Here is a 24,652-nt window from a genome sequence, read left to right on the forward strand (position 1 = left end):
ATATATATATATATATATATATATATATATATATATATATATATATATATATATATATTATTCGGTACATGCAATGACGAATGCGTTCGTACTTCATTGAGAAATTCATTGTTGCCGAATCGCGACGGCTAAGAGACGATCGTCGACTAACCACAACTTTTTACAATGTCGACAACAAACTGCGATGCGTTAACGATAAAAATGGACATCGTAGTAAATACATAGATCCAATATAATAGCCTCAACACGCAGTACAACCCCAACTGTCTATATTCGTTTCTAGTCATTAGCATAAAACTACCATGATTATAGGTTATTATTTCAATATACCGTTTGCTTCTTTGAATAATTAATGAGTGGCAAATTAGCAATGCCTACAATTTCAAATCTGAATAATCTAATTAGAATACATGTTGAGACGGTTTGTGAACTATTCAAGCGTGTGTCAGATTACAATATTACTTTATTTTCCGTTTTATTTTCGAATAACACGACTCGTCGATTGATTAGAACTATTATTATCTAATGTTATTTAAAATGATTGATAGTATTATCTGCTGATACCTTTGTAGCCCCCATACGCTGTCGAGAAGTCAAGTTTCTAATCAATATCGATCTATCGATTTGATATCCATGTCTCGAAAATGCTAGAAAATCGATATTAGAGAAGGGTGAATTGATACAGAGAATATAATCCACTGAACGCCAAGCCAACAGTTCAAGACAAAAAAGTAGTCACACATTAACCGACGAACGAATGTGTCACGATTTTATTATCAGCTGTTGTTGACTCGGCGTTCAGAAGAAGTGTTTTTCTTCTGTCAACTTTCCGTATCGATTTCCTGCTGGCTTCTCGAAACACTGATATCGTATCGACAGATCGATATAGACGGTAGGTGCGATTTTTTGTGTGTTGTGCACGGTTAAAAATATTATATAATATTGTAATCAAATGGAAAAAATCAATTTCTGAAAGAAATTATAGATAAATATAAAATAGTTTTTTTTACTAAATATATCTGGCGGATGCGTCAAGAATACAAATTTATTAAAAGCATTGATCACAATTAGTAAAAAATCTTATCTTTTATTACAACTGTACGTTATAAAGTTAGCAGTGTAATTATTATTTTAACAGTGCAGTGTATTACTCGTATATTGGTTTATTTGAATACGTGTACTTTCAACGTACTATCCACATTTGTTATATGTATTTATTAAGAGTCGCCCTTGTATGGATTATTACTTAATTCATTCTTGTACTTCGTGTACTTAGAAAGTCGTTTTCGATCAATTGTGCCGCACGGTAGATAAGGCATCTGAGACAGGAACGTCACACCAGCGCGGAGTTTCTTGTAGTCCTCTAAATTTTGCGCCACTAAATTTATCAGTTCACTTTCCGTCACCTTAGGAAAAACGTAGTTTTCATAAACAATTTTCGCAAAGATAATTTTTTTTATATTTTTGCACACCTCCGATCCTGGCTTTCGCGTAACAAATGCAATTGGATAATTGCCATCGATTTGAGTCGGCATAGGCACTACAGCGACTTCGTGTACAGACTGATGACTTTTTATTACATTTTCAAGTTCAATTGCTGAAATATAATAATTTTTGTACTGGATTACTGTATCGATTGGACCGGTGATGAATAGATCCCCTTCGTCATCGTAGTAGCCCATATCGCCAGTGTGGAACCATCCTGAAGAAAATACGATGTCAATTTACTTTCTCATATGTGTATGCGTTTTTCCCATTTGTGTCATTTATTTTTTAATAAGGATTTTTGTAATTGTAAATTTTTGCAAACTTTATGGACTAGACCAGTGGTCGCAATTACTTGCATGATCAAAGCGATTTTATATCTACTTATTTTATTGTCGCTGCAGCTCGCCCAGCAGGTCACAGCTGGACCATTGACATCTATGTTTGAGGCGCTTCCTAATGGCTGAAAATTCTTATTAAAACATAGTACTTTACAAATCTTCTGATGTAAGACTGAGCGCCGCGATTGTAAATCGAGTCTGGCCCGCAAAATCGCCTCGATTATACAATTAATTTCAACCACTGAATTACGCAATATTAAATCTCAATTATGAGATCAATTAGACAAAACTGTTCGCAACCAACCGTCTTGATCGATTATCCTATCATTTTCGTAATCATTTTCCTGACTATTTTCGTCATTTTTGTAATAGCTAATCGACATGGTGTCACTTTTGCAACAGATCTGGCCATTTTCATTTGGACCTAATGATTTCCCGTTGCTCGGATCGATGATCATTAAACTAACGTTCTCTGCCACCTGGCCAGAAGAACCAAGCTTCCCGGCAACTCTTTGATATGTGATTAAACCTGTTTCAAGCAAACCTAAAAACATTCGGCAGGATTATCGTAATGACTTTTGTTTTGAGTGACGTAATATTACCGTTGTCTTTGATCGCTATCGCGTAATACACAATTTTATATTCAGTTTCTAAACGGTTTTCATACTTTTTATCAAATAAATTTGAAATAACACTTCAAGTTATCAAAATTGAAAGCTGCTGACGTGTATGTGCAATAAACGGTTACAAATATATAAAAATTATTTCAAAATAATTTACTCTTAATTTAAACCAAATTCTTTCTCCAAAATTTCATAAATCTCACACTTTGTACTGTTATTTTGGTTCTTGTCATAACCAATTACTACTCATATATGTCAACAGTGGATTTCAATTCACACTATTTGAAGCGTTGCAATTTCTCTCGATAAGAAGTACACGGAAAAAAAAGATTTGTTAATATATGGATAACTAAAAATATTAACTGCAGGAGCAAATTTTCTTGCTTTCATAGCAAAGTTATTTAGCTATCACAACTATATAATTTTGCTATGAAAGCAAAAAAATTTGCTCCTGCAGTTAATATTTTTTGTTGTCCATATATTAGCAAGTCTTTTTTTTCCGTGTGTGAAAACCGTGTGAATACTCAGAAACTGAGTATACATACAATATAATGATAGAATAGAAGCGTGTGGCAACATCCTCATGAGGCCTTTGTGAATATTTTTTGCGACTGGACCACCGCTGATTATTAGCGTTTCTAAGGATGAGGTGTTGTATCTTGCGAGCACCCCAGATTTAAAAAATTCATCGCACATTTCACTATCAATTATTAACCAGTTCACCTGAAAAAGAATTTTTCGTTATATGTCTTCTCAAATTGTGCTATTCCCCTTTAATGCTTTTTCTCTCTATCTCACTCATTGCTTCTATGATACCTGATATTCCTCTAATACTCGGCATATTCTTTCCTTGTAATCTATTTTGAATTTTGGAATTCTAACTATTTCCGCACACGAGATTATCGCACGCAAAGTTAACATCAGATCAAAGGACAGATTGTAAGATTCCAACCACATTCCTATCTTTTTAGGGTCCATAACAGGTATTTGCTCTTTTATCAAAGATGTATACATTGTGTAAGGAATTTTTAAGCATTTGGAACAGTAAACGTTGGTCTTGTTGGAAAATATTATCATTGCGGTACTGTACATAGCTGTTTTCAAATTTGGATCGTAGAAATTCTGAATCAAAATTCTTTCGTCATTCATCAGTTCGTCGATTATTGACGAAAAGTACATAATACCTGATCTCTGTTTTTTACATGAATCTAGATTTACAATTTTTACTGGAAGCTTCAATGTTGACACTTCGTCTTTGATTTTCGAAACTGTTTCGTTGCTAACAAAGATTATTTTCGGCACTACTTGCGTGAGGAAGTATCTTATTTGGCCTGAGAATATATTTCTTAATGAGAGTAAAGTCAGGTACGTCTGATAAATATATAACTGTTAAACTAAGTTTCGTGATACCCCAATCTAATTCATAAAGAACTTAATTAGCAAAGAAATTATGTAAGTGAAATTGATCTAAAATTATACCTGGAGTAGAATTCTCATGCCATACATTCACAATAGCTCTAAAAAATATGGTTACGATAAAGGGTAAGTATGATATTAATATGTTATTCGTGCATATTACTATTACATCGTCTGATGCAATACACTGTTTTATCATCCAAGTACCCAATATCGTTACTTCCTTTTGTATATCCTCATATGTTTTATTAGATTTGTCTAGTGGATTTATCTGTGTACATAATATGCTAATGTGTATCTTTTATAATTATCATAATAATGCAAGATTTTTTAGAAAAACGCTACATAATGCAACATATTTATTATTAATTAATGTCTTTTTTATTTGTATATTCGTATACGCAAACGTCTGATGTCAAAAATATTTTATTATCGAAATATACGTTACCAGGCTAATTTTGTTCCGTTCGGTGCTTAAGGTATCTATAATTAATCTTTCGATAGAAACATTATCATAAACAATTTTTCTGCCTATTAAAACGTTTTCTTGTGTCGTTTTTGTAGATGTTTCTGTAGATGTTTCTGTAGATGTTTCTGCAGATGTTTCTGTAGATGTTTCTGTAGATGTTTCTGTAGATGTTCCTGCAGATGTTTCTGTAGATGTTTCTGTAGATGTTTCTGTAGATGTTCCTGCAGATGTTTCTGTAGATGTTTCTGTAGATGTTTTTGTAGATGTTTCTGCAGATGTTTTTGTAGATTTTTTTGTAGATTTTTTCTAAAAATAAACGACAATGCAATTGATAATATATTTCCTTTTCGCGAATCTCATAGAAGGAATTTGTGTGTAATTGTGCGAATGCGCGATATACGTGTTTATTTGTTCCCATGCATGCACATACATCTTACCTTGTTTTTGCTCATATTGCTGATAAATCTGGTATACTTTTTTTGCCTGTTTATTCGCGTTCACAGTGTTATTCTTATTCTGTACATCAATAATACTAAGATCAAGCTTATTAAAAATTGAAATACAAAAAGGTATAATTGTTTGCAGAACGATTTGACCTTTTCCGATATTCTTTAGAATGCAGCTGACGTCTAACAGGAGAATTTGTTTTTAAGTAATTAAAGAATCGTTCTTCTCATTGGACATGAAATGCATTTTAATTTGCGCTGAAAAGAATGAAAATATTCAAACTGTTCTGCAAATGAACAAATTTATAATAAGTTTTCGTTGTGGCGCTCCTTAAGAACGAGTTTGAAAAGTTAAGAAATATATACATGAATCGCAATGATAGGTTAGAAAAAGATAAAGCCAATCATAGTCATATATTACATAAATGTTGACGTATAAGTGTATCGTATTTAAAAAGGGAAAAACGAAACATTCAAAAGATTAGATTTAAAATTAAAGAGAAGATTTTATTTAAGATTAAAAAGAATAAAAAAACTCACCGAAACGTTTTAATGACTATCACGTGATGGAATATTTTGTACAATCTTGTAAAATCGTTAAGATAATCCCGCAGTTCTCGCAGTTGTGTGTTCCAGTACTGGCAGTTCGCGAGATTTTCTTCGCGTAGAGGAACGTAATAGTCTGCTATTGGATATCGTATTCTCCATGCATGCGCAGAAGGTTTTCTGTCGCGGAGAAAATCTCGCGAACTGCCAGCATTGATGTGTTCTCTAAATGTAAATAAGCTATTGGTCAAATATGTTAATGTAACGATACTAAACTGTAATGTCAAAATATTGAAACTGATCTAAACTATTCAATAATTTCGCGGGAAATTCAAGTCTCACAAAATAACCGGAAACATACGATACAAAATTTTTTTTTCTTTTTTCTAGATTTTTTCTTTTCTCCAATATACTAAAGTTAGCAGTCAAATATTATTTGTAAAACATTTTTAGAGTCAACGTTGCAACTGCTTTTAAAGATGCACCTCGTTATTGCCGATAGTTGAGAACAATTTCTATTCACACACTTCTTCTAAAGTAACAAATTTTCGTTACTATATATATATATATATATATCTTTGATACATAAAATTTGACTTTTTTTATTTAAAGTAAATCTTCTAGTCTTTGTTTAAAACTACTTTCAATTTGTGTATCGAATAAAGCTATGTGTGTAAAAAACTTAAGGGCCATTCCAACAGACTAGAAGAAAAACAAATATGTGTGTACAACAGGCTTTACTTTGGTTAGATTGGAATATTATATAAATAAATATATATTTAATTTTGCAAATATGATTTCTCTTTCGAAATGAAATTAGATAAAGAAATCAAGGAATGAAGCATGTAATCGCATGCAGAAAGAAAGATTCAAGTAACTCTTAAAATACATTTATTTATTGTATTAAAATTTATTATGCATAGACAAAAAGAACATTGAAAATTATATAAATGGCCAAAAAAAAGTATTTTACCTAATATAGAAAAAAACTAATATATAAAAGAGTTAGTTGTGAAGAAGGTAAAACTGTAACAAACTACGATCTTTTGAATATTTCGTAATCGTGCGAGAATGTTATATTTGTGAGTTTACACTCAACTATCTTCCATGAGAAATAAGTGGTTTATTTATAATTAATTGTCGAGATGTCGGCGATATCATATCACTTATTCTTCAAGTAAGATGGATCTTCTGGAAACTCCATCATAACAACCTCAGGAATGCACACGAAATATGAGTTTTGCGCAATGCACAAAAATTGAAAAACTCCATTGTACATTAAATCTTCTGATGTAATGATTGAAAAGTTATTATCCTAAGATATATACAGACTTTACACAATGATTTCTTCGCGCAAGTTTCTTGAAAAGAGTTAATTTTGTAAAATGTTTTCGTGATTCTTTGATTTCACGCTATTCTAATCAATACTATAGCAATACTGCAAAAGTTTATTCATACTTATAAAAACAAGTTTACTTTTAATATTATTATATAATTGTTGATTTCAATGAATATATATCTATTATGATATGAAGGTGTCTCCAAAATTTGCCTTATAACGAAGATAATTACGATCGATATTTCCATCCAATCGATACCACATTTTATCCAACAGTAGCACATCGTGAAGTTTCATGCAGGTCCACGTTATATTTGTCGTTATATTTATTATTTCTTGTTTTTCCACCTAAAATATATACCTTATTTATGAAAAATCTTGAAATATCTCTAGTTTCTATAAGAAATAACAAATTTTTAAATATCTTTACATGTTTTCCCGTCTTTTCCGTAATAAACGCCACTAGAACTTGCTCATTGGTGTTGTTTGGCTTTTCCACTACAGCGACATCATCCACATTAGGATGTTCTTTTATTAGATTCTCAACTATTGTTGGCGAGTAATAGGTTTCTTTAAAACAGACAAGATCCGCGGCTCGATTAATAACATAAATGTCACCATCATCGTCGTAGTAGCCTATATCTCCGGTATCGTACCATCCTGAAGAATCACGCGTAATGTTAGTTAAAAACAGAAAAGTGTCTAAGTTCATTCTTTTCTCTTAATTTTACAAACCATTTTACATAACATTCTCTATATATAATCAATCAAACGAAGCTTTTTGCATAACTTACCTTTATCATTTGTTATTTGGATAGAAACTATGTTGGCGTCATAATATGTATTTGACATACCGTAACATTTGCACCAGATTTTACCAGGTATATTAGAAGCTAATACTGTTCCAGAAATGTCGGTGATCATGAAATTAATATTCCTACCCACTTTTCCGCTAGATCCGCATTTTCTGTTAAATCTTTGAAAAGAGATTATACCTGTTTCCGTCGTACCTAGAAAAATCCAAGCTTTACTGTGACAATTTTAGGGGATGCTTTACCGTCAGTGTGTGACTCTTGAAAACATAATTATAATTATATATACCATATAATGATATGACAGAGGTTTCTGGCAACAACCTGTCGAGATCTGCTTGAATACAATATTTCATACTTGAACCGCTGAAAATTAACGTTTTCAAAGAAGAAATGTCAGCCGTGAGAGAGTCTATAGAATTTAGGATTGCTTGAGACATATTAGTTTCAAGTCGCACCCAGTTTACCTGAAATAGACACAAGAATTTCGCACTTGATATACAAATGTGCAAAAGCACATCCTTTTTCTTTATATTTCTAAATCTTCCTTTCTTTCTTTTCCCCATTAATTTTATTCTTACATATAAAATACCTTGTATATCTCTATAGCTCTCCAAAATTTCATCATGTCGCCTTCCTTAAATATAACTATTCGCTTGTACATCAATATCGACTGAATGGTCAGTATCAAATTAAGATACAGAAAGTGATGTTCCATCAACATGCCTACGTTACCGGGCAATACACTAAACACTTCGTAGATTACTGGAGCTATGATTGCTTTATGAGGTATCTTCACGGCTTTAGCTGGACCTTCAATACCGCGAGTATATACTATCATCGCAGTTTGTAGTCTAAAGTCATCTAATTCCGTGCAATCAAACATTTCGATATTGTTCACGTTGTAACATTTGTCTATATTGGCAATGAGAACATCGTAAGCAAAACTAAACTTTTTGTACAAAAATCGTGATGATCCGGGAACTATCAATGATGAAACCATCTCAAAATTATTTATTTTAGAATTTTTGGTAGATTCGCACTCCTTGCTCTGTATTCTATTGACGAATAAAATTTTCGGATTGACACGCGCAAAATCACATGAAGTTTCTAGAAACATTTATTAGTAATTAAACTAAGGTATGACAAATAAATAACTATCGAACTAAATCATATGACAATAATTAAAAAAATTGCATAAGTTATTGAGAAAAGTTATATCTACCCAAGTCTGTGCATTTATTGTATTGTCGCACTATCGGAACAGCACCGATATATAAGCACGCCAAAATGGCATACAGCATCACAGGATAATCCGTGCATATTCCTATTAAGTCCCCTGGATAAACCTCTTCAAATTTCATCCAGATCGCTAATTTCACACTATTGTTTCTTATTTCCGTAAATGTTATTTCTCTTCCCGTTTCTGCATCCACCTAGGAAACGTGCCAATTGACATAAATAATTACCCTGAGGTAACATAATCACTATAATTTAACGTTTTTATCACTATAAATAACAAATTAATTCATATGCTTTTATACATATGTAGGGGAGAGAGGTATATTTTTCACGAGATTAATATAATACCTGTGCAACATAGTTCAGATCAGAATTAAGAGTTTGTAAAATTAGTTTTCCAATATTCATGGATTCCAAGCCATCACATCCAACTTTTTTGCCCATTATAATGTTGTCTTTTATCATAAATGAACATCTCTGCGAGAAATAATGGATAATGATATTGATAATGTTTTTGCTATTTCGCTAATTTTTGAAAATATCTTTCATCATGTACTATATATGTGTAACTTACTGGATATGACATGTTGTTGATGAATTTTGTCATTTTTTTACCTGTATTATTGTGCCAACGATATTGATAATGCTATTACTGTAAAACTGAAATATTACAATATGCAGAATTATTACCAATTATAACTGATTCCGAGTTAATATACATAAAAATACAATTTTGTTTTCTGACTTGTGGAAATTCGTTTAACCTTTCTGTCAATGCACGGATGCTCGGGCATCGATTTTAAATTATACGCGAGTAATCTGTAACGTGTAATTTTAATCTATGACGTGTATATTTTAATCTATGACGTGTATATTTTATTGGCATGGAGCAAGTACAGGCAAAATAAATTTTAGTTGATGCAACCAAATGGGAGCCAACTGAAAATTAAATGATCAGAAGCGATATCTCTGTTATGAAAACTAATATTTCTGTTGTCGCAACCGAAAATATTCGTCTGAACATTCAACGATATTAGAACTCGGTTGAGACAACTGAAAACAATTGACTATACAGAAGCTTCATAAAGGAATTTTTCTATTCCAGCCGAGTTTTCGTCTGATCTCTGAGCAACTGAAAATTCGGTTGTATCAACAGAATTATTTTTTCCGTGTACATACAAAAGTCTTTGTTGCGCGAATTATGTAGAATACAAAAGAAAAGAATTAGTAGTTGCTATAACGTCGTTTTCACAGTGCTGTGTGCTGAAATATCCTAATACTAGAATTGATAGAAAAGTTATGCATTAACAAAAGAGTTAAACACTAATACGCGTGTAATATATAGAAAAGAAAAGTTTTATTTTATCTAATATTACCATCTGCATCTGCATATTACCATCTGTTGTAAAAATTATTTTCTATCTATATATATTATATGATAATGTGTGTGTGTGTGTGTGTGTGTGTGTGTGTGTGTGTGTGTGTGTGTGTGAAGAGGTTAAGAGAACCAACAGAACGTGCCAATAGAGAGAAGAAAACAAAACAAACATGCAAGGTATAGTTGTAATATATAAAACTTTACATCGTGTACGCGTCAGCCAATAAATTTTTACGTCCATAAGTGAAATTGGTATACGCGAAACAAAAACGAATCCTTGTCAATTTTAGTTTCGCGCTAGTGATTCTACCTTCTTTCGAAACGAGATCGCATTAAAAAAACAGAGAGATGAAATATGTAGACAGATTATAGATCGTAAAAAAAGATCCAACTAATACTTAAAATACACACGATTAAGGAGTATAGGTTCATCGTACATATGTACAGATGAAATAAAATCGCATTGAAAATTATATAAATGGCGAAGAGAAGGGAGAGAATATTTTAAAAGTTACAGAATAAAATTAAAAAAATGTATGGTATAAAAAAACTAAAACTTACCAAACTGTGCCAAGTGACGAATGTTTGGAAAAATCTTTCGTGACTTTGTATTGATGTTGTGTTACTGCGTTACCCTCAAAGTGATGAGCTATCGTGGCATGTGCGTATAACGTGTGTGCACTAAATAAACACTATGAATCCTCACTAATGTATATATACTTTGGTCAAATATAAAATGTCGGTAAGGTTGCATTCAGGGAGACGCTACTTAAGCCGGCTTTGTCTTTGTTTAACTTTAATAATTAATTAAGGACAAAGTACATTCATAGCATTAAAAATAGCGTTTCCCTGAATGCAGTCTAAGTTCTAGCGACAAAAGAAATTTGAAGGAAGTTGCGAAGAGAGAAGAAGAAACTTTATTGCAAGCCATGCAGTTTTTCATTATTTTCTTATATCGTTAATCAATCTTCAAAAATATCTATATCAAGAGAACTGGAATACTTTTATTTTGTATTTCCTCTGATTTTTCTCGATGTCGACCTGATACTGTCGATGATCGATTTCCGTTGCTTCTTTTTTATTCTAATAGCACGTTATATTTTTACCTGCACTATATCACATTTCTCACTTATCTTTCGCAAAAACGCAGAAAAACTACACGAGGGTTCCTTGTATTCACCTAACGTTGCACCTATATATTTCTATGGAAGCAGTGCTGTGACGTCAGCTTAGGTTTGCACACGAACCACGTGGAAACTCCCACGTGGAAGAAATTTCCACGGCAGCCTATCATTGTCCTCAAATTACTTTTCGGAAACGTCTGTGGTTGACTTAACAGAGATGGTTGAGTTAACAGAGATGGGCGATTGATAACCAATAGTTCCTTTTCGATTAATCGATACTTTTTGCAGAGAAAGTTTTTATTCAATTAGAAGAAGTTTGATTTGTTCTTAGTTGCAAAAAAACTTGAAATTAATATATTTATTAATTAATCTAGAAGTAATATTTTAATTTTATAGCATATTTTTATCATGGTGTATTTCTCTCGATAATTTTGTTCGATCGATCGATTGGAATTCAAGAAAATAGAATTATATGGTCCGAAACAAAAATAACTAGAATTTCGGCGAATCTATGTTGTGTTCTTTTTAGCTGCACTGTGGAACTAGTGCAATAAGTTAGAGTAAGAGAAAGTATATTTGTTTCACTCTAACTTATTGCACTAGTTCAATAGTGCAGCTAAAAAAAATAGACCACTATATGTAATATTTTTTATACACATGTGCTTCTACAAACACAAATATTTATTATTGAATTTATACTGTACACTTAATATTTTATGTTAAATATACATGGCGTCTATGTGTAAAAATTATTATTTGCTGTTTTATGCGATAGCTCTTGCTATTTACATCACAAGTAGGGTACTACAAGGTTGTTTGCGATATTCTAATGTGTTCCTAGAGCGAGAGCTCGAAATCGGACAATGTTATTCGTGATGATTCCGCGCGAAATTCAATTTTCGTGGAACGCGCAAAAATCGCAAAACTTTTCGACGGTGTATTTTTCGGTGATAAAAAGTGAGAATTTTCTATAAATTATCCTAAGAAATGCGTAAATTATTATGCACAATGATTCTTTTTTTATTAATTTTTCTTGAAACGAGTTTATTATCATAGGATATTTTATAATTCATTGATTATACGCTGTTATAATCAATGCTATGATGATATTATGTGTGTGTGTGTGTATTTGTGTATGTAAGGATATACTTGTGTGCTGATCTTGTCACATTACTGTAATTAAGTCTCATCATCATCGTCATCATTCCAAAAATCATCGGGTATGCTATATTCTCCATTCGCTTTATTACGAAGGAAAACCCGATCAATGTTACCATCAACTGCATAGGGCAGTTCAAATAACCGCTGCGCATCGTCGTGAAGTTTCAAATAATCATCCAATTTATCCGCCACTTCATCTGTCATATTCTGTAAATTTAACTAAAAAGCAGCACAGACTTTTTATGAAGAATATCGCTTAATCTTAAGAGAAACAAATGTTATTGAAATAACTTTACCCTCTTTATTCGTTTTAACGAAACATATGCGAATAGATGTTCACAATCACTTTCATCTGTCATAGCCACTACAGCTACATTCTCTACAGCACTATATTTGCTTATTACATTTTCAATTATGATCGGTGAAATCTTAAATTTCCTAAAAGAAATAAAATTTTCGATCCGTTTCACTATAAATATTTCACCATCTTCGTCGTAGTAACCTAAATTTCCAGTATGATACCATCCTGAAAAACGAGAAGTCAGTTAATATAATTTTCCTGTGTCTTCTGTTATTACATTTTTCGTCTTTCCCTCATTTTTATTCATGGATGACTTAAATATTTGTTTTGCATCTTACAGATGTTATGGATTACAAAGTTTCATATAATAATCATAAATATAAAATCAACTAAATCAAATTTTTTCTGACCAACCGTTCTTATCAGCAAATTTCTCAGACTGCTTGCAACAGTCATGATATTCATTCATTATATCCTTACACTTACCAGATTTCGCCACACATATATGTTTCTAATCGTTTCTTATTGTCTAGATCTATAATCCGCAACCGAACGTTCTTGCCAACATAACCACTTGATTTGATCTTTCCGACTTTTGTTTGTCAGGAGATGATATCTGTTTCAGTAGTATCTGGAAAAATACGAATTCCATTGTGACGATTTTTTGGGTACTTTTCTGTCCTTATTTTTTAACTGCAACTGCAAAAATTGTACATACTATATAACGATATAACAGAAACGTTTGGGAGCGACTGAATGAGATTACTATGATCGTCATATGGAATTGGTGAATCGGTGAATATTAACATCTTCAAAGAGGAAAAGTTGTATCTTGTAAATAAGTTAGAGTTAACCATGTCTCTACACTAAGTTTCAAGTAGCACCCAATCTACCTGAAATATATGTAGGAAATTTGCACTTTTATATCTTTTAGGCTTTTCTCCTATTTCGTCCTCTTCCTATTCGTTTAACCTTGACAATGAGTTTTCCATATTTTGAAAGTTTTTGTCAGTAAATGGTCTGAGAAACAAACATAAAGAAATAACTGTAAAAATACGTTATTTCATAGTAATTAAAAAGAAAATTGAATATAGTATTAATAATAGATAAATCTACCGTAAATGAGTCTTTCATGCCATAGAATCGGTATGGCACCAATGTACAGGGACGCAAGAAAAACGTACATCACCCCATGATAATTAGCGGATATTCCTATTATGTCTCCTGGACGAATACTTCGATGTTTCATCCACATTGCTAGTTTTACATTCTTGTTTCTATTTTCTTGTTTCTTGTTTCGTATTTTCTGAAATGTAACTTCTTTTCCCATCGTTACGTCGACCTATAAAATATGTCTTTCGATATAATCCATAAATATAGGAGATACTGCAGAATGTTAGTAATTATTATAAGTAAGGAATGAACTGATGCACGTACTCTCGCGTATAAACAGACACACACATATTTTTAAATAATACCTGTGCAATAAAATCGGCCCGAGATTTAAGAGTGTTCAGTATTAATTCTCCGATATTAACATCCTCGTTTCCAGTTGGAGCTTCTTCACCTCTATTAAAATATTATTTACTATCTCAAATGGAAATCTTCCCGAAAGATAACGTCACTGATGACAGTTTAAAGTTAATTTTTTGTTAACTTTATAAACGAATTTAATCATATATGTAACTTACCTGATTTGCCATATCGTTGAAAAGTATTATTTATTTTTTTGCGTATATTACTCGACCAAAAATTGATATTGTTCTGATTAAAAACTGGAGTATCGCAATATGCAGGATTAATAATACGATTGCCGCTACATCAATTAACTTAAAAATATACCTTAATATATAGTTATATACCTTATATAACTTAAAAATATATAAGAATTATTTATTCCTTGTTGAAATATATTTACATAATAATATGTGTAAATATGCGACAAAAAATATAAGATAAATTTCTTTTATTTGTTATATTTATGCGACAAAAAATATAAGATAATTTTCTTTTATTTGTTATATATACGTTTTGATCTTAATATAAAACTATTTCTAACTTGTACATTGTATAGAAGTATATGAGAAGATCACGATGCGTTTCAATGAGCAGAAGGAAATAAACAAATATATTTTACTAACAAAAAAATTGACTTTATCGTCCGTCGTCTAAGATATCATATAAACATATACATTTTCAAATTTACACGAGTGATGGATCAGGCATAACAGAAAGAACTTTTACTTACGATTATTTGCAAATTCCAATTCTCTGACGCTGATGCGCATTTTTTCGAAATGCGTTTGGATTAAAAAATAAAAAACGACAAACTCTGCTTAATCAGCACAAAAGAGAGAATACAAACAATGTTTGTACACAGCTAAGGCGTAAAGATTTATTATGCATAGATAATGCACGAAAGTATTGAATAGTATATAGATGCTACAAAGCAATGTTTTACTTAATAGAGATAAAATTTAGAGTGTGAAAAAGATACAAGCGAAGAAGCTGATAATTTACAAATTACGTCAAACAATTTTCGTTTAAAAATAAGTTTCACGAAGTTGTGTGGGCGATATACCATCATGCTCGCTACTATTTCTCTTTACAAGTATATGGACGATTTGTAATGAGTATTGGTTGTTCGCGATATCATTTGTCCTTTAAAGCGAGCATTCGAAATTGTACGGTATTGTCCGATGATCATACGCGAAGTTTAATTTTCGTGAAATGTGCGAAAATTGCTAAACTCTTTTGTATATTGAGTCTTACGCTAATAGAAAATGAGAATTTTCTAATAGTTTATTATCTGAAAAACTATGCAGGCCATAATGTACAAAGAAAGAACCGATAAAATCTTTTTTATCGGTTCTTTTTGAAACGAATCTGTAAAACATTTGGTGATCCGCAGATTGCGCACTGTTCTAATAAATGCAGTGATAATACTGTAAGATTTGATTTATCCTTTCATATATGGTTAAGAATATATTTTCTATATACATATTACCTCTTTACAGACAATTTTCATTACTGAATCTCTATTCTATATCCAATATTTTACGTTAGATATAGAAGTAGTATGTGTACATATGTGACAAATATATTATTTTATTTTATATACATGTAGAATGATGTATATATAAAGAAGGATTTTGCTGATCTTATCACATCAATATTGTTGAATCTGATAAATATTATATACTCTGAGAGGGTCACGTATTTGGGCGTATTTTTCTTCATTCGCTTGCTCACGAAGTAGAAATCGATCGATGTTGCCACTGAGTGAAATTGGCATCTCAAGCAACAGTTTCACGCCGCCGCGCAACCTCATACACTCATGCAATTTATCGTTCACCTCTTCTATCACCTCTCTTATGTTCAACTAAAGAACAACAATACATGTTTTTATAAAGATATCGTTTTGTTTTAAGAGAAATAAACGTTATTAGAATATCTTCACCTTCTGTTTCGGCTTCGTCGAAATAAATGCAATTGGATGTTCAAAATCGTCGTTGTCTATTACGGGCACCACAACAACTGTCTCTATAGCACTGTTTCTGCTTATCACGTTTTCAAGTATTGTCGGCGAAAATATGACTTGTTGAAAAAGAATAAGGTCACTTATTCGTTCAAGGACGTATATTTCACCATCTTTGTCGAAATAGCCTAAGTCCCCGGTGTAGTACCACCCTGAAAAACGCGCAAAATCGATTAACAACATATTCGTGAATTTGCAGATGTCGTGTGCTAGCTTTTTATTTCTCCTCTTATTTCTTATTGACGGAATATTTAAGTGTTGGTTTTGTTTCTAATAAGTATTATAGACTACAACTTTTCGCATAACGATTATGAACATAAGATGAACTAAACGAAGCTTTTTATGACCAACCGTCTATATCAGTCAAATCCGAAGGCATGTTGTCATAGTTATGATATACATGTGCAATGTTCCTATGTTTGCAACAGATCTCGCCAGTTAGGTATGGATCTGCTATACACTTCTTATTGAAGATCGTATTAATGATTCTCACACATACGTTTTTGCCAACGTAACCGCATGATGTCATCTTTCCATTTTCTCCCTGACAAGAGATAATACCTGTTTCAGTAGTAGCTAGAAAAATCCAAGTTTTATCGTGATAATCTCAAAGAACATTTTTTAAAGAACATTTCTCTTCCATTATCTGTTAATCCTAATTATAATAACTGTACATACCGTATAATGATATAATAGAAGTTATTGGCAGCGATTTGATGAGATTATAACGATCGTCATATGAAATGGGTGAACCGCTAAATAATAACATCTTCAAAGAGGAAAGATCATGTTTGTTAAGTAGGTTAGAGTTAACTATTTCTCTACACATGTAAGTTTCAAGTAGCACCCAGTTTACCTAAAATACGTGAAAGAAAATGAGATTTTTATACTCTAAATGTGCACTTCTCTTTTCTGATTTTTTTTTTAGTCTTCCCTTCTTTCCTTTCTCTTTTATTTTTTGTCTTTCTTTTTCTCTTTTTCTCATTCTATCCTCTTTAATTCTGTTTGTACAATACCTTGTGTTTCTCTAATGTTTGGCATATTTCTTCCTTCCTGTATCCCATAAATCTAATTGTTCTCTTAAACCAGAGTATCGAACAAACGACCAATATCAAGTTTGTTAATGAACTAAAAGACCCTACCCACATGCCTACGCCAGCAGGTAACATATCAAATACCTGCTTATTCACGGCAGCCGTAAATGTTGCATGTGGAATATCCACAGGTTTACTAAAATTACATACACCACGAGTATACAGTATCGTCGCGATGTTTTTTTTATTTTTGTCTAATTGTGCGCAAATAAATTCATCGATTACTTCTTGGTTGTAGATTGTGTCTATCTGTGATTTCAAATCATCATACGGCACGAATGTTGTAAATGTGCCAAAGACTACCACTGTTGATTTAATTCCTAATAAATCGTCAAAAAATGCAGTGGCCAAGATATCGTCAATGAACATAATTTTTCGTTCAGCGTCAAACATGATCCTATTTATCGTTGCTGAAAGTTGTTTTAAATACTCTTAGAAATAAGACAATTAAATAACTGTAAATGTAAGTTGTTATAATGATTAAGAAACAGATTATGTAAAATTTTTATGGAATATAAATCTACCGAATGTATGTTTCTCATGCCATAGAGTCGGGGTCGCACCAATGAACAAAGACGCAAAGAAAACATACATGACCGCATAATGATTTGAAGATATTAATATTTCATCTCCTGGGTGAACACCTAACATTTTCATCCATAATGCCAGTTTCACACTCTCGTTTCTTATTTCTTGAAATGTAATTTCTTTTCCTTTTGTTGCATCCACCTATTAAATGTGTTGATCAATATTATTTATTACTATAATATAGCATTAGTTAGTGTAAGTAAGAAATTAATTGATGGTTTGCTTATATATGTGCAGGTATCTAATTTACTCTTTCACACACGTATCATTTTTTAACCTAATACCTGTCCAATAAAATTCGGCTGAGATTTAAGAGTATTTAAAATTAATTCTCCAATATTAATATCCTCGTTTTCAATTGAAACTTCTTCGCCTACCAAAACATTGTTTATTATCGAAAATGGAAATCTTTCCTATAGATAATGGCACATTGATAATACTCTTTTTTATTTATTTTATAAATAGACTTCATCATTATATGCATTACTTACCAATTTATGTATTTCCATGTCTTTGATGAATATTATATATTCTTTTCATCTACATCAAACCAATGATATTAATATTGTACCGATTAAAAACTATAATACCATAGTATAGAGGATTATTGATAATTACGATTGATGCTGCGTCAGTTAACTTAAAAATACACAAAATAGTGTTTTTCCTTGTATTTTTTTTTATAATATGTGTACATTTTTTGATAATATATGTACATGTGTATATAAATGCGACATAATATATAAGACAATTTCTTTTTACTTAGTATGTACGTTTTGAATTTTACTTAAACGTGATTTTAACTTTTGTATCGTATAAAAGTGTGTACATGTACGTGTGCGCGCACAGTATATGTGTGCGTGTTTGTGTTCATAGAGTTCACGATTCGTCCCAGAGAAACAGAAACGACACGAATGTAATGCGCAAATAATAAACTTGACATTATCGCGTTTCGTGTATGATGTTATACAAATATATATTTACAAATTAGCAGTTATGACAAGTCAAATATGATAAAATGTTCTTACGATTGTTTGCGAATTCCAATTCTCTGAGGCTGCTGCTTCTCTCGAAATACGTTTAAATTAAAAAATCGCCGAAGCCAAAAATTTAGTCAGTACAAAAGAAAGACAAGCAATGCTTGAATTATATAAGTTAAGGTGTAACAATTTATCATGCATAGATAATGCAAAACGGAATTGAATAGTATATAAAACCTGTAGAGAAATATTTTACCTAAATGAGATAAAACTTAGAATGCGAAAGAAATTAGTGTGGAATGTAAAAATATCCAAATTATATCAAATATCTTTCGTCTAAGAAAATGTTTCACGAATGTATATGGACAATACAACACTTTGCGTTAGCTCTAGAACTGCTCATCTTCACAAATATGTAGGCTATTTGTAACGAATATCGTTTGTTTGCGGTATCCTCATTCGTCCTTAGAGCGAGAACTCGAAATTGGCAATATTATACGATGATTACGCGCAATATTCAAGTTTCGTGAAACTCTTTTGTGTGATAAATCCTTCGATGGATGATAGAACATAGAAATTTTCTAGAAATTTATTACTCTCCAAAAAAAATATGCAGATTATTACCCACAATACTTTTCTCGCGGATTCTCTCTTCTTAAAATGAGTCTGTTCTCGTAGAACGCTTCGTAATTCGTTGAATGTGCACTGTTCTAATCAATATGATTATGATTCAGTAAGATTTGATTCCTTCCCGCATATATCTAAGGATATTTTCTATATATAAACTTCTTAACAGAGGTAAATTTATTATCGAGTACATATATTTTCTATATTAAATACCTTACGTTGGATACAGAAATAGCGTCTACGTGTCGAATTTATTATTTTATTAAAATTATATATATATATTTATATATAAAAGAGTTAATTTTCCCGATCAGAATAACTGAAAATATCAAAATCTAAGTAACTATGCGCATGTTTACGAAGAGCACTCCGGTTGATGTTACCATCAAGACCGTATGGCATACATTTCACCACCCTAGTAGTATGAAGCCACATATAGGTATGTAATTTATTCCTCACTTCATGTATCACTTCATTCTGGGATATCTGAAGACAATTGACATACACATTTTGTAAAGAATGTCTTTTAATTGGAAGAGAAACGAACGTTATTAATATATCTTCACCTCTTTTTTTGACTTTGTCGTAAGATACGCAACTGGATAGTCATTATTTGCGTTCTTCACGGCCACTACAGCTACTTCATCTACACTACTGATTCTGCTTATTACGTTTTCAACTATAGTCGGTGAATACCAAATGCTATTTTTGAAAATAAGATCCGCTAGCCGACCCACCACGAATATTTCACCATTTTCGTCGTAGTAGCCTACATCTTTGGTGCGCAAACGATCTGAAGAACGTGGGAAATTAATTAACATTTTCTTACCTATGCGGATATTTACCTATGTGTGTATTTATTTTGTTTCTTTTTATTTTTTATTTATGGACCGTTTAAATGTTTGTTTTGTATCCTATAAATGTTATTATGGACTACAGCACACGTTTCACAATTATGTTCATATAATCAATTGGATGAAGTTTTTGATGACTAACCAGAAATTGTATGACCAGCCAGAAGTTCAATTTCCTCATATAACTTGTTAAGATCATCAAATCTACTTGTCACGTCCTCAGTGATACAAATTATCTCGCCACATTTGTATGGGCCTAATGATTGCCTGTAGTACAGATCGATGATTTTCAAACAAATGTTCTTACCAACGTAACCACTTGATCCGAACTTTCCATTTTTTACTTGACAAGATATGATACCTGTTTCAGTAGTATCTGGAAATATCCAAGTTTCATCATGATGACTTTGACAAATATTTCTCTTCCATTATCTCTTAATGATTATGCTTACAATATAATGATATGATAGAAGTGTTTGGCAGCGACTCGATAAGATTTCTATAATCGTCATACGGCATTGACGAACCGGTATATATTAACATCTTCAAAGAGGAGAGATCGTATTTTTTAAATACGTTAGAGTTTACCATTTCTTTGCACATATAAGTTTCAAGTAGTATCCAGTTTACCTGAAATGCATTGCAAGAAAGTTACATTTTTATTCAAGGTGTCCCGCTACTACCGCATTATCTTTTAAAGACGGATTCCTGAGATAATTTGGAGAAAATAATCCTAATGCAAAGATGTCGAGATTATAATACTTTTCAAATTATAAATGATTAAAGTTGGTTAATTATATTGGCTAAAGTACGCGCGCTCAGATACGGTACAACACACAATGGTACAGGTACATGCACATAAGTGAGAATTTGCATAAGATATGAAATTAGTTATAAATCTCTGAAAGAAACGTCAAATGTATGATAGCTTATTGATAAATGTATTGTGTGATATTTTATTCATAACATTTTGACGAAATTATTATTATTTGCGATATTTAAATGATAGAAAAGGCAAATTATTATTACATACGTTGTTGTATGTATGGAACTTTCATATCAATTTTATATTTTATATCTTTTTATTCAAATTACCTCAGGAATCTGCCCTTAAAAGAATGCGGTAGTGGTGGGACATCCTATATATTTTAGACCCTCCCACCCTCTCTTTCTCTTTCTTTCTCTCTTTTCTTCACTTCTGTATGTAAAGTACCTTGTGTTTCTCTATCGCTTGGCATACTCCTTGCTTCCAGTAGTCCATGAATCTAATCGTTCGTTTAAACGAGAATATTGACTGAACGGCAAATATTATGTTAGTGAGTGAACTAAAAGATCCTACCCACATGCCTACGTCACCAGGTAACATATCAAATACTTGCTGGTTCACAGCAGCCGTAAATACTGAATGTGGTATTCTCACAGAACTACCGATATGTGTACGGCGAGTACACAATATTATCGCCAAATGCATGTCTATTTTAGACTTGTTGTCTAATTTCGTGCAAATAAAATTATCGACCATTATGCTATCGTATATGTCCAACGATAATTCCAGCTCACTGTACGACATAAATACAGCTGGAAATTTATCAAAGACTATCACTTTCTTATCAAGCTTCTCTTTTACTATGTCGTCAAGAAGTGCATAAGCCAAAACTTCATCGATGAATATCGCTTTATAGTTGCCGCTAAAAATGTAATTTGCTGCAACTTCTGAAAGTTTTTGTCAGTAAATAGTTTGAAAAATAAGATAATAAAATAAGTATAAGTTTATTTCAGTTATCTAATGATTTAGAAGCAAATTGTACAAAATTTTAATGAGATAATCTACCGAATCGAAATTTTTCGGGCCACAGAACTGGTATAGCGCCGATATACAAGCATGCAAGGAAAACATACATAGACTCATAATGACTGGAAGATATTGCTACTGCATCTTTTGGACAAATACTAATGACTTTTGTCATCCATATTGCCAATCTCACACTCTTAGTTCTTATTTCCTGAAATGTGATTTCTTTACTCGTTGTTGCATCCACCTACGAAACGTGTTGATCGATATAATTCATTGCTGTAGTATGTTATCAGTAAAAGAAATTAATTGTTGATTTGTTTTTAAAGGATATCGAATTTACGCGATATTCATACACATACACATATTTTTTTAATCTAATACCTGTGCAACAAAATTCGGCTGAGATTTAAGAGTATTTAAAATCAGTTCTCCGGTAGTAATATCTTTATCTTCAACAGGAACGTTTTTACCTATCAAAACGTTGTTTCTGATCTCAAATGGAAATATTTCCTATGAACAATGGTACTGATGATTCCTTTATTTCCTTTGCTTATTTTATAAAATAGATATAATTATTATATACGTTATTTACCTTTCCTTCCATATCCTCGGTGAATATAGTTTTTTGTCTATATTGATACCCGACTAATAATATTTATATTCGTGCTGCTTAGAAACTAGAAGATTGCAATTAGAGACATTATTAATAACTATAATTGCGATACTTCATCAGTTAACTTAAATACATATAAAATGGCATTCTCTTTGTCAGAATTTATATATATTGAGATTTGGTTGTTTAGTATCTATGTGTGTTTAGGTCTTTCTATTTAAAACCATCTAACTTACATATCGTATGGAATTATGTGAGTAAAGAAATCTCAAGGCGTCTCAACGCAAGCAAAAGAAAACAAAACAAAACAAATGATGCACATGTAATATACTTGATTTTTTCGCGTGTCGTTTGCGATATTATATACGTATTCAAAATTTGTGTAACTTATATGTTTGGTAAAAAAATGTTCTTACGAAGCTTTGTAATTTTTAATTTGATGAAAATAGTTCTTCTTCTGTCAATATGGGATTGTACTAAAGAACGAGAAATCCAAGACGTAGTTTTTTCTCTCTCTTCCTCTCTGAAGCAAATCTAATAAGTGTACAACATTGCGTTAGCTTTTGTACTGATCTTCTCCACTATATATAGTAAATATTCTATTTTAAAATGTCTCTTTCTCTCTCTCTCTCTCTCAATATTGGCTTCAGGTGTCTCTATATATCAATATTCCGAGTATATTGATTTGTCCTTCAATTGTGATCTCCAAGTTCGACCAACATCCCAACGTGAATTTCAAATTTGACGTTGTGCGTCAACAAAGAACTACACTATCGTACGTTTAATCTTTCTCTTATAGGAATACGATTAATTGAAACTTTGTTATCTAATAATGTATCTGGAACGTACTGAATGACCAAATGAGTAATTTTGAGACATCGCTTAGAATAGAAATTAGTTCGTTAAATCATTTTACTTTGTGAGAGTATCGATTTTACGATTTGTTTATTCTCCTACTTCTTTACAGAAAGTTTCACTATTAATTTGTCATTTTAATACTCCAATTCGCTGTAATAAATTGACATATTTCACTTCGGTTATTTTTGTCTTGTTTCTCTTCAGAGGATTATCGTAATCACGCGCGTCTTAAAGGGATGTTGAAAACTTTATCGACAGAACACTGACATTTTTCTGCAAAGTTTACGTCGTATTGGTTACACAGAATTAAAAATGCTTTTACACAATGAAAATACGTGGAAAGATAAATAGGAACATTGCTTGATATGTAACGAAAATGAACAAAAAATTTTTAATGTAAAATCTCAAGCTTCAGCGTAATATTTACCTAATCCAAAAGTTCCGCAGCTTGTATATGTCGAAAGTGTGGATACTCCAAACAGAAAAATTTTGAAGAACATTGCTTTACCTTCACTTCTGCATTTAGAAGCTTAAGAATATTGAAAAAATTTGCAAAAAGATTTCTACACATATATGGTTAGGTTTTCTGTTGAATATAATAAAACAAAGCAATACACATTCATATAATTTCTGTATATACAAGAAATACGAAAAGGAGAGCATGATTATGTTAGTGACGATCGTCTCTGCATTATCGACATTGTTTGATTCGTCATCGACTCCAGCATCCCCTTAAGGTAGAGCAATGTTCTCCAAAATTTTTCTGTTTGGAATATCCACACTTTCGGCATGTACAAGCTACGGAACTTTTGGATTAGGCAAATATTATGCTGACAGCTTGAGATTTTACATTAAAAATTTTTTGTTTATTTTCGTTATATATCAAGCAATGCTCATATTTATTTTTGCACGTACTTTCATTACATAAAAGCATTTGTAATTCTGTGTAAACAATATGATATAAACTTTGCAGAAAAATGTCAATATTCTGACGGTAAAGTTTTCAGCTTTAGCATCCCTTT

At 31.7% G+C, this 24,652-nt stretch overlaps 3 protein-coding genes across 19 annotated transcripts; all 3 read right to left on the bottom strand.

Annotated features, from left to right (window-relative positions):
• Positions 1-1,031: 1,031 nt before the first annotated feature.
• On the bottom strand, positions 1,032-5,537 carry LOC116846700 (4-coumarate--CoA ligase-like 9). Of its 4 annotated transcripts, XM_032820918.1 has the most exons (10): positions 5,321-5,537; positions 4,772-5,038; positions 4,314-4,640; positions 3,929-4,136; positions 3,634-3,780; positions 3,266-3,543; positions 2,995-3,172; positions 2,131-2,370; positions 1,473-1,702; positions 1,032-1,406 (listed from the first exon to the last, which is right to left on the bottom strand). In XM_032820918.1, the coding sequence occupies exons 2-10, from the start codon at positions 4,784-4,786 to the stop codon at positions 1,218-1,220; spliced, it is 1,812 nt and encodes a 603-aa protein (XP_032676809.1). In that variant the 5' UTR covers positions 4,787-5,038; positions 5,321-5,537; the 3' UTR covers positions 1,032-1,217. The 4 variants fall into 4 exon arrangements, with proteins under 4 accessions (XP_032676809.1, XP_032676797.1, XP_032676802.1 ...); XM_032820906.1 differs by having other exon boundaries at positions 3,266-3,780; positions 4,772-4,850; XM_032820911.1 differs by having other exon boundaries at positions 3,266-3,780; positions 4,772-4,866.
• An 808-nt stretch (positions 5,538-6,345) lies between these two features.
• On the bottom strand, positions 6,346-11,421 carry LOC116846717 (4-coumarate--CoA ligase 4-like). 7 transcript variants are annotated; one of them, XM_032820962.1, is made up of 10 exons: positions 11,278-11,421; positions 10,659-10,778; positions 9,294-9,379; positions 9,068-9,196; positions 8,703-8,913; positions 8,070-8,587; positions 7,767-7,944; positions 7,460-7,675; positions 7,096-7,325; positions 6,346-7,013 (listed from the first exon to the last, which is right to left on the bottom strand). In XM_032820962.1, the coding sequence occupies exons 3-10, from the start codon at positions 9,324-9,326 to the stop codon at positions 6,849-6,851; spliced, it is 1,680 nt and encodes a 559-aa protein (XP_032676853.1). In that variant the 5' UTR covers positions 9,327-9,379; positions 10,659-10,778; positions 11,278-11,421; the 3' UTR covers positions 6,346-6,848. The 7 variants fall into 7 exon arrangements, with proteins under 7 accessions (XP_032676853.1, XP_032676831.1, XP_032676839.1 ...); XM_032820940.1 differs by having other exon boundaries at positions 10,659-10,789; XM_032820948.1 differs by having other exon boundaries at positions 10,659-10,802.
• Positions 11,422-15,570: 4,149 nt separating this feature from the next.
• Positions 15,571-23,854, bottom strand: LOC116846513 (4-coumarate--CoA ligase-like 7). Of its 8 annotated transcripts, XM_032820473.1 has the most exons (13): positions 23,189-23,854; positions 22,752-22,836; positions 22,541-22,669; positions 22,196-22,403; positions 21,578-22,077; positions 20,817-20,994; positions 20,507-20,740; positions 20,077-20,303; positions 19,724-19,996; positions 18,932-19,644; positions 18,395-18,443; positions 18,188-18,276; positions 18,029-18,044 (listed from the first exon to the last, which is right to left on the bottom strand). In XM_032820473.1, exons 2-9 carry the CDS (start codon positions 22,761-22,763, stop codon positions 19,808-19,810), a joined length of 1,677 nt encoding a protein of 558 aa, XP_032676364.1. In that variant the 5' UTR covers positions 22,764-22,836; positions 23,189-23,854; the 3' UTR covers positions 18,029-18,044; positions 18,188-18,276; positions 18,395-18,443; positions 18,932-19,644; positions 19,724-19,807. The 8 variants fall into 8 exon arrangements, with proteins under 8 accessions (XP_032676343.1, XP_032676386.1, XP_032676335.1 ...); XM_032820462.1 differs by having other exon boundaries at positions 19,140-19,996; positions 23,189-23,853; XM_032820452.1 differs by lacking the exons at positions 20,077-20,303; positions 20,507-20,740; positions 20,817-20,994; ... (3 more) ...; positions 22,752-22,836; positions 23,189-23,854 and adding exons at positions 15,571-16,065; positions 16,144-16,373; positions 16,573-16,797; positions 16,900-17,077; positions 17,238-17,725 and having other exon boundaries at positions 17,840-18,044; positions 18,188-18,316; positions 19,140-19,811.
• Positions 23,855-24,652: the final 798 nt, after the last annotated feature.

This window comes from Odontomachus brunneus, unplaced genomic scaffold, assembly GCF_010583005.1.
Source record: "Odontomachus brunneus isolate Ranch 3 - 2012 unplaced genomic scaffold, Obru_v1 Obru_scaffold_004, whole genome shotgun sequence".
Classification (NCBI taxonomy): Eukaryota; Metazoa; Arthropoda; class Insecta; order Hymenoptera; family Formicidae; genus Odontomachus; species Odontomachus brunneus.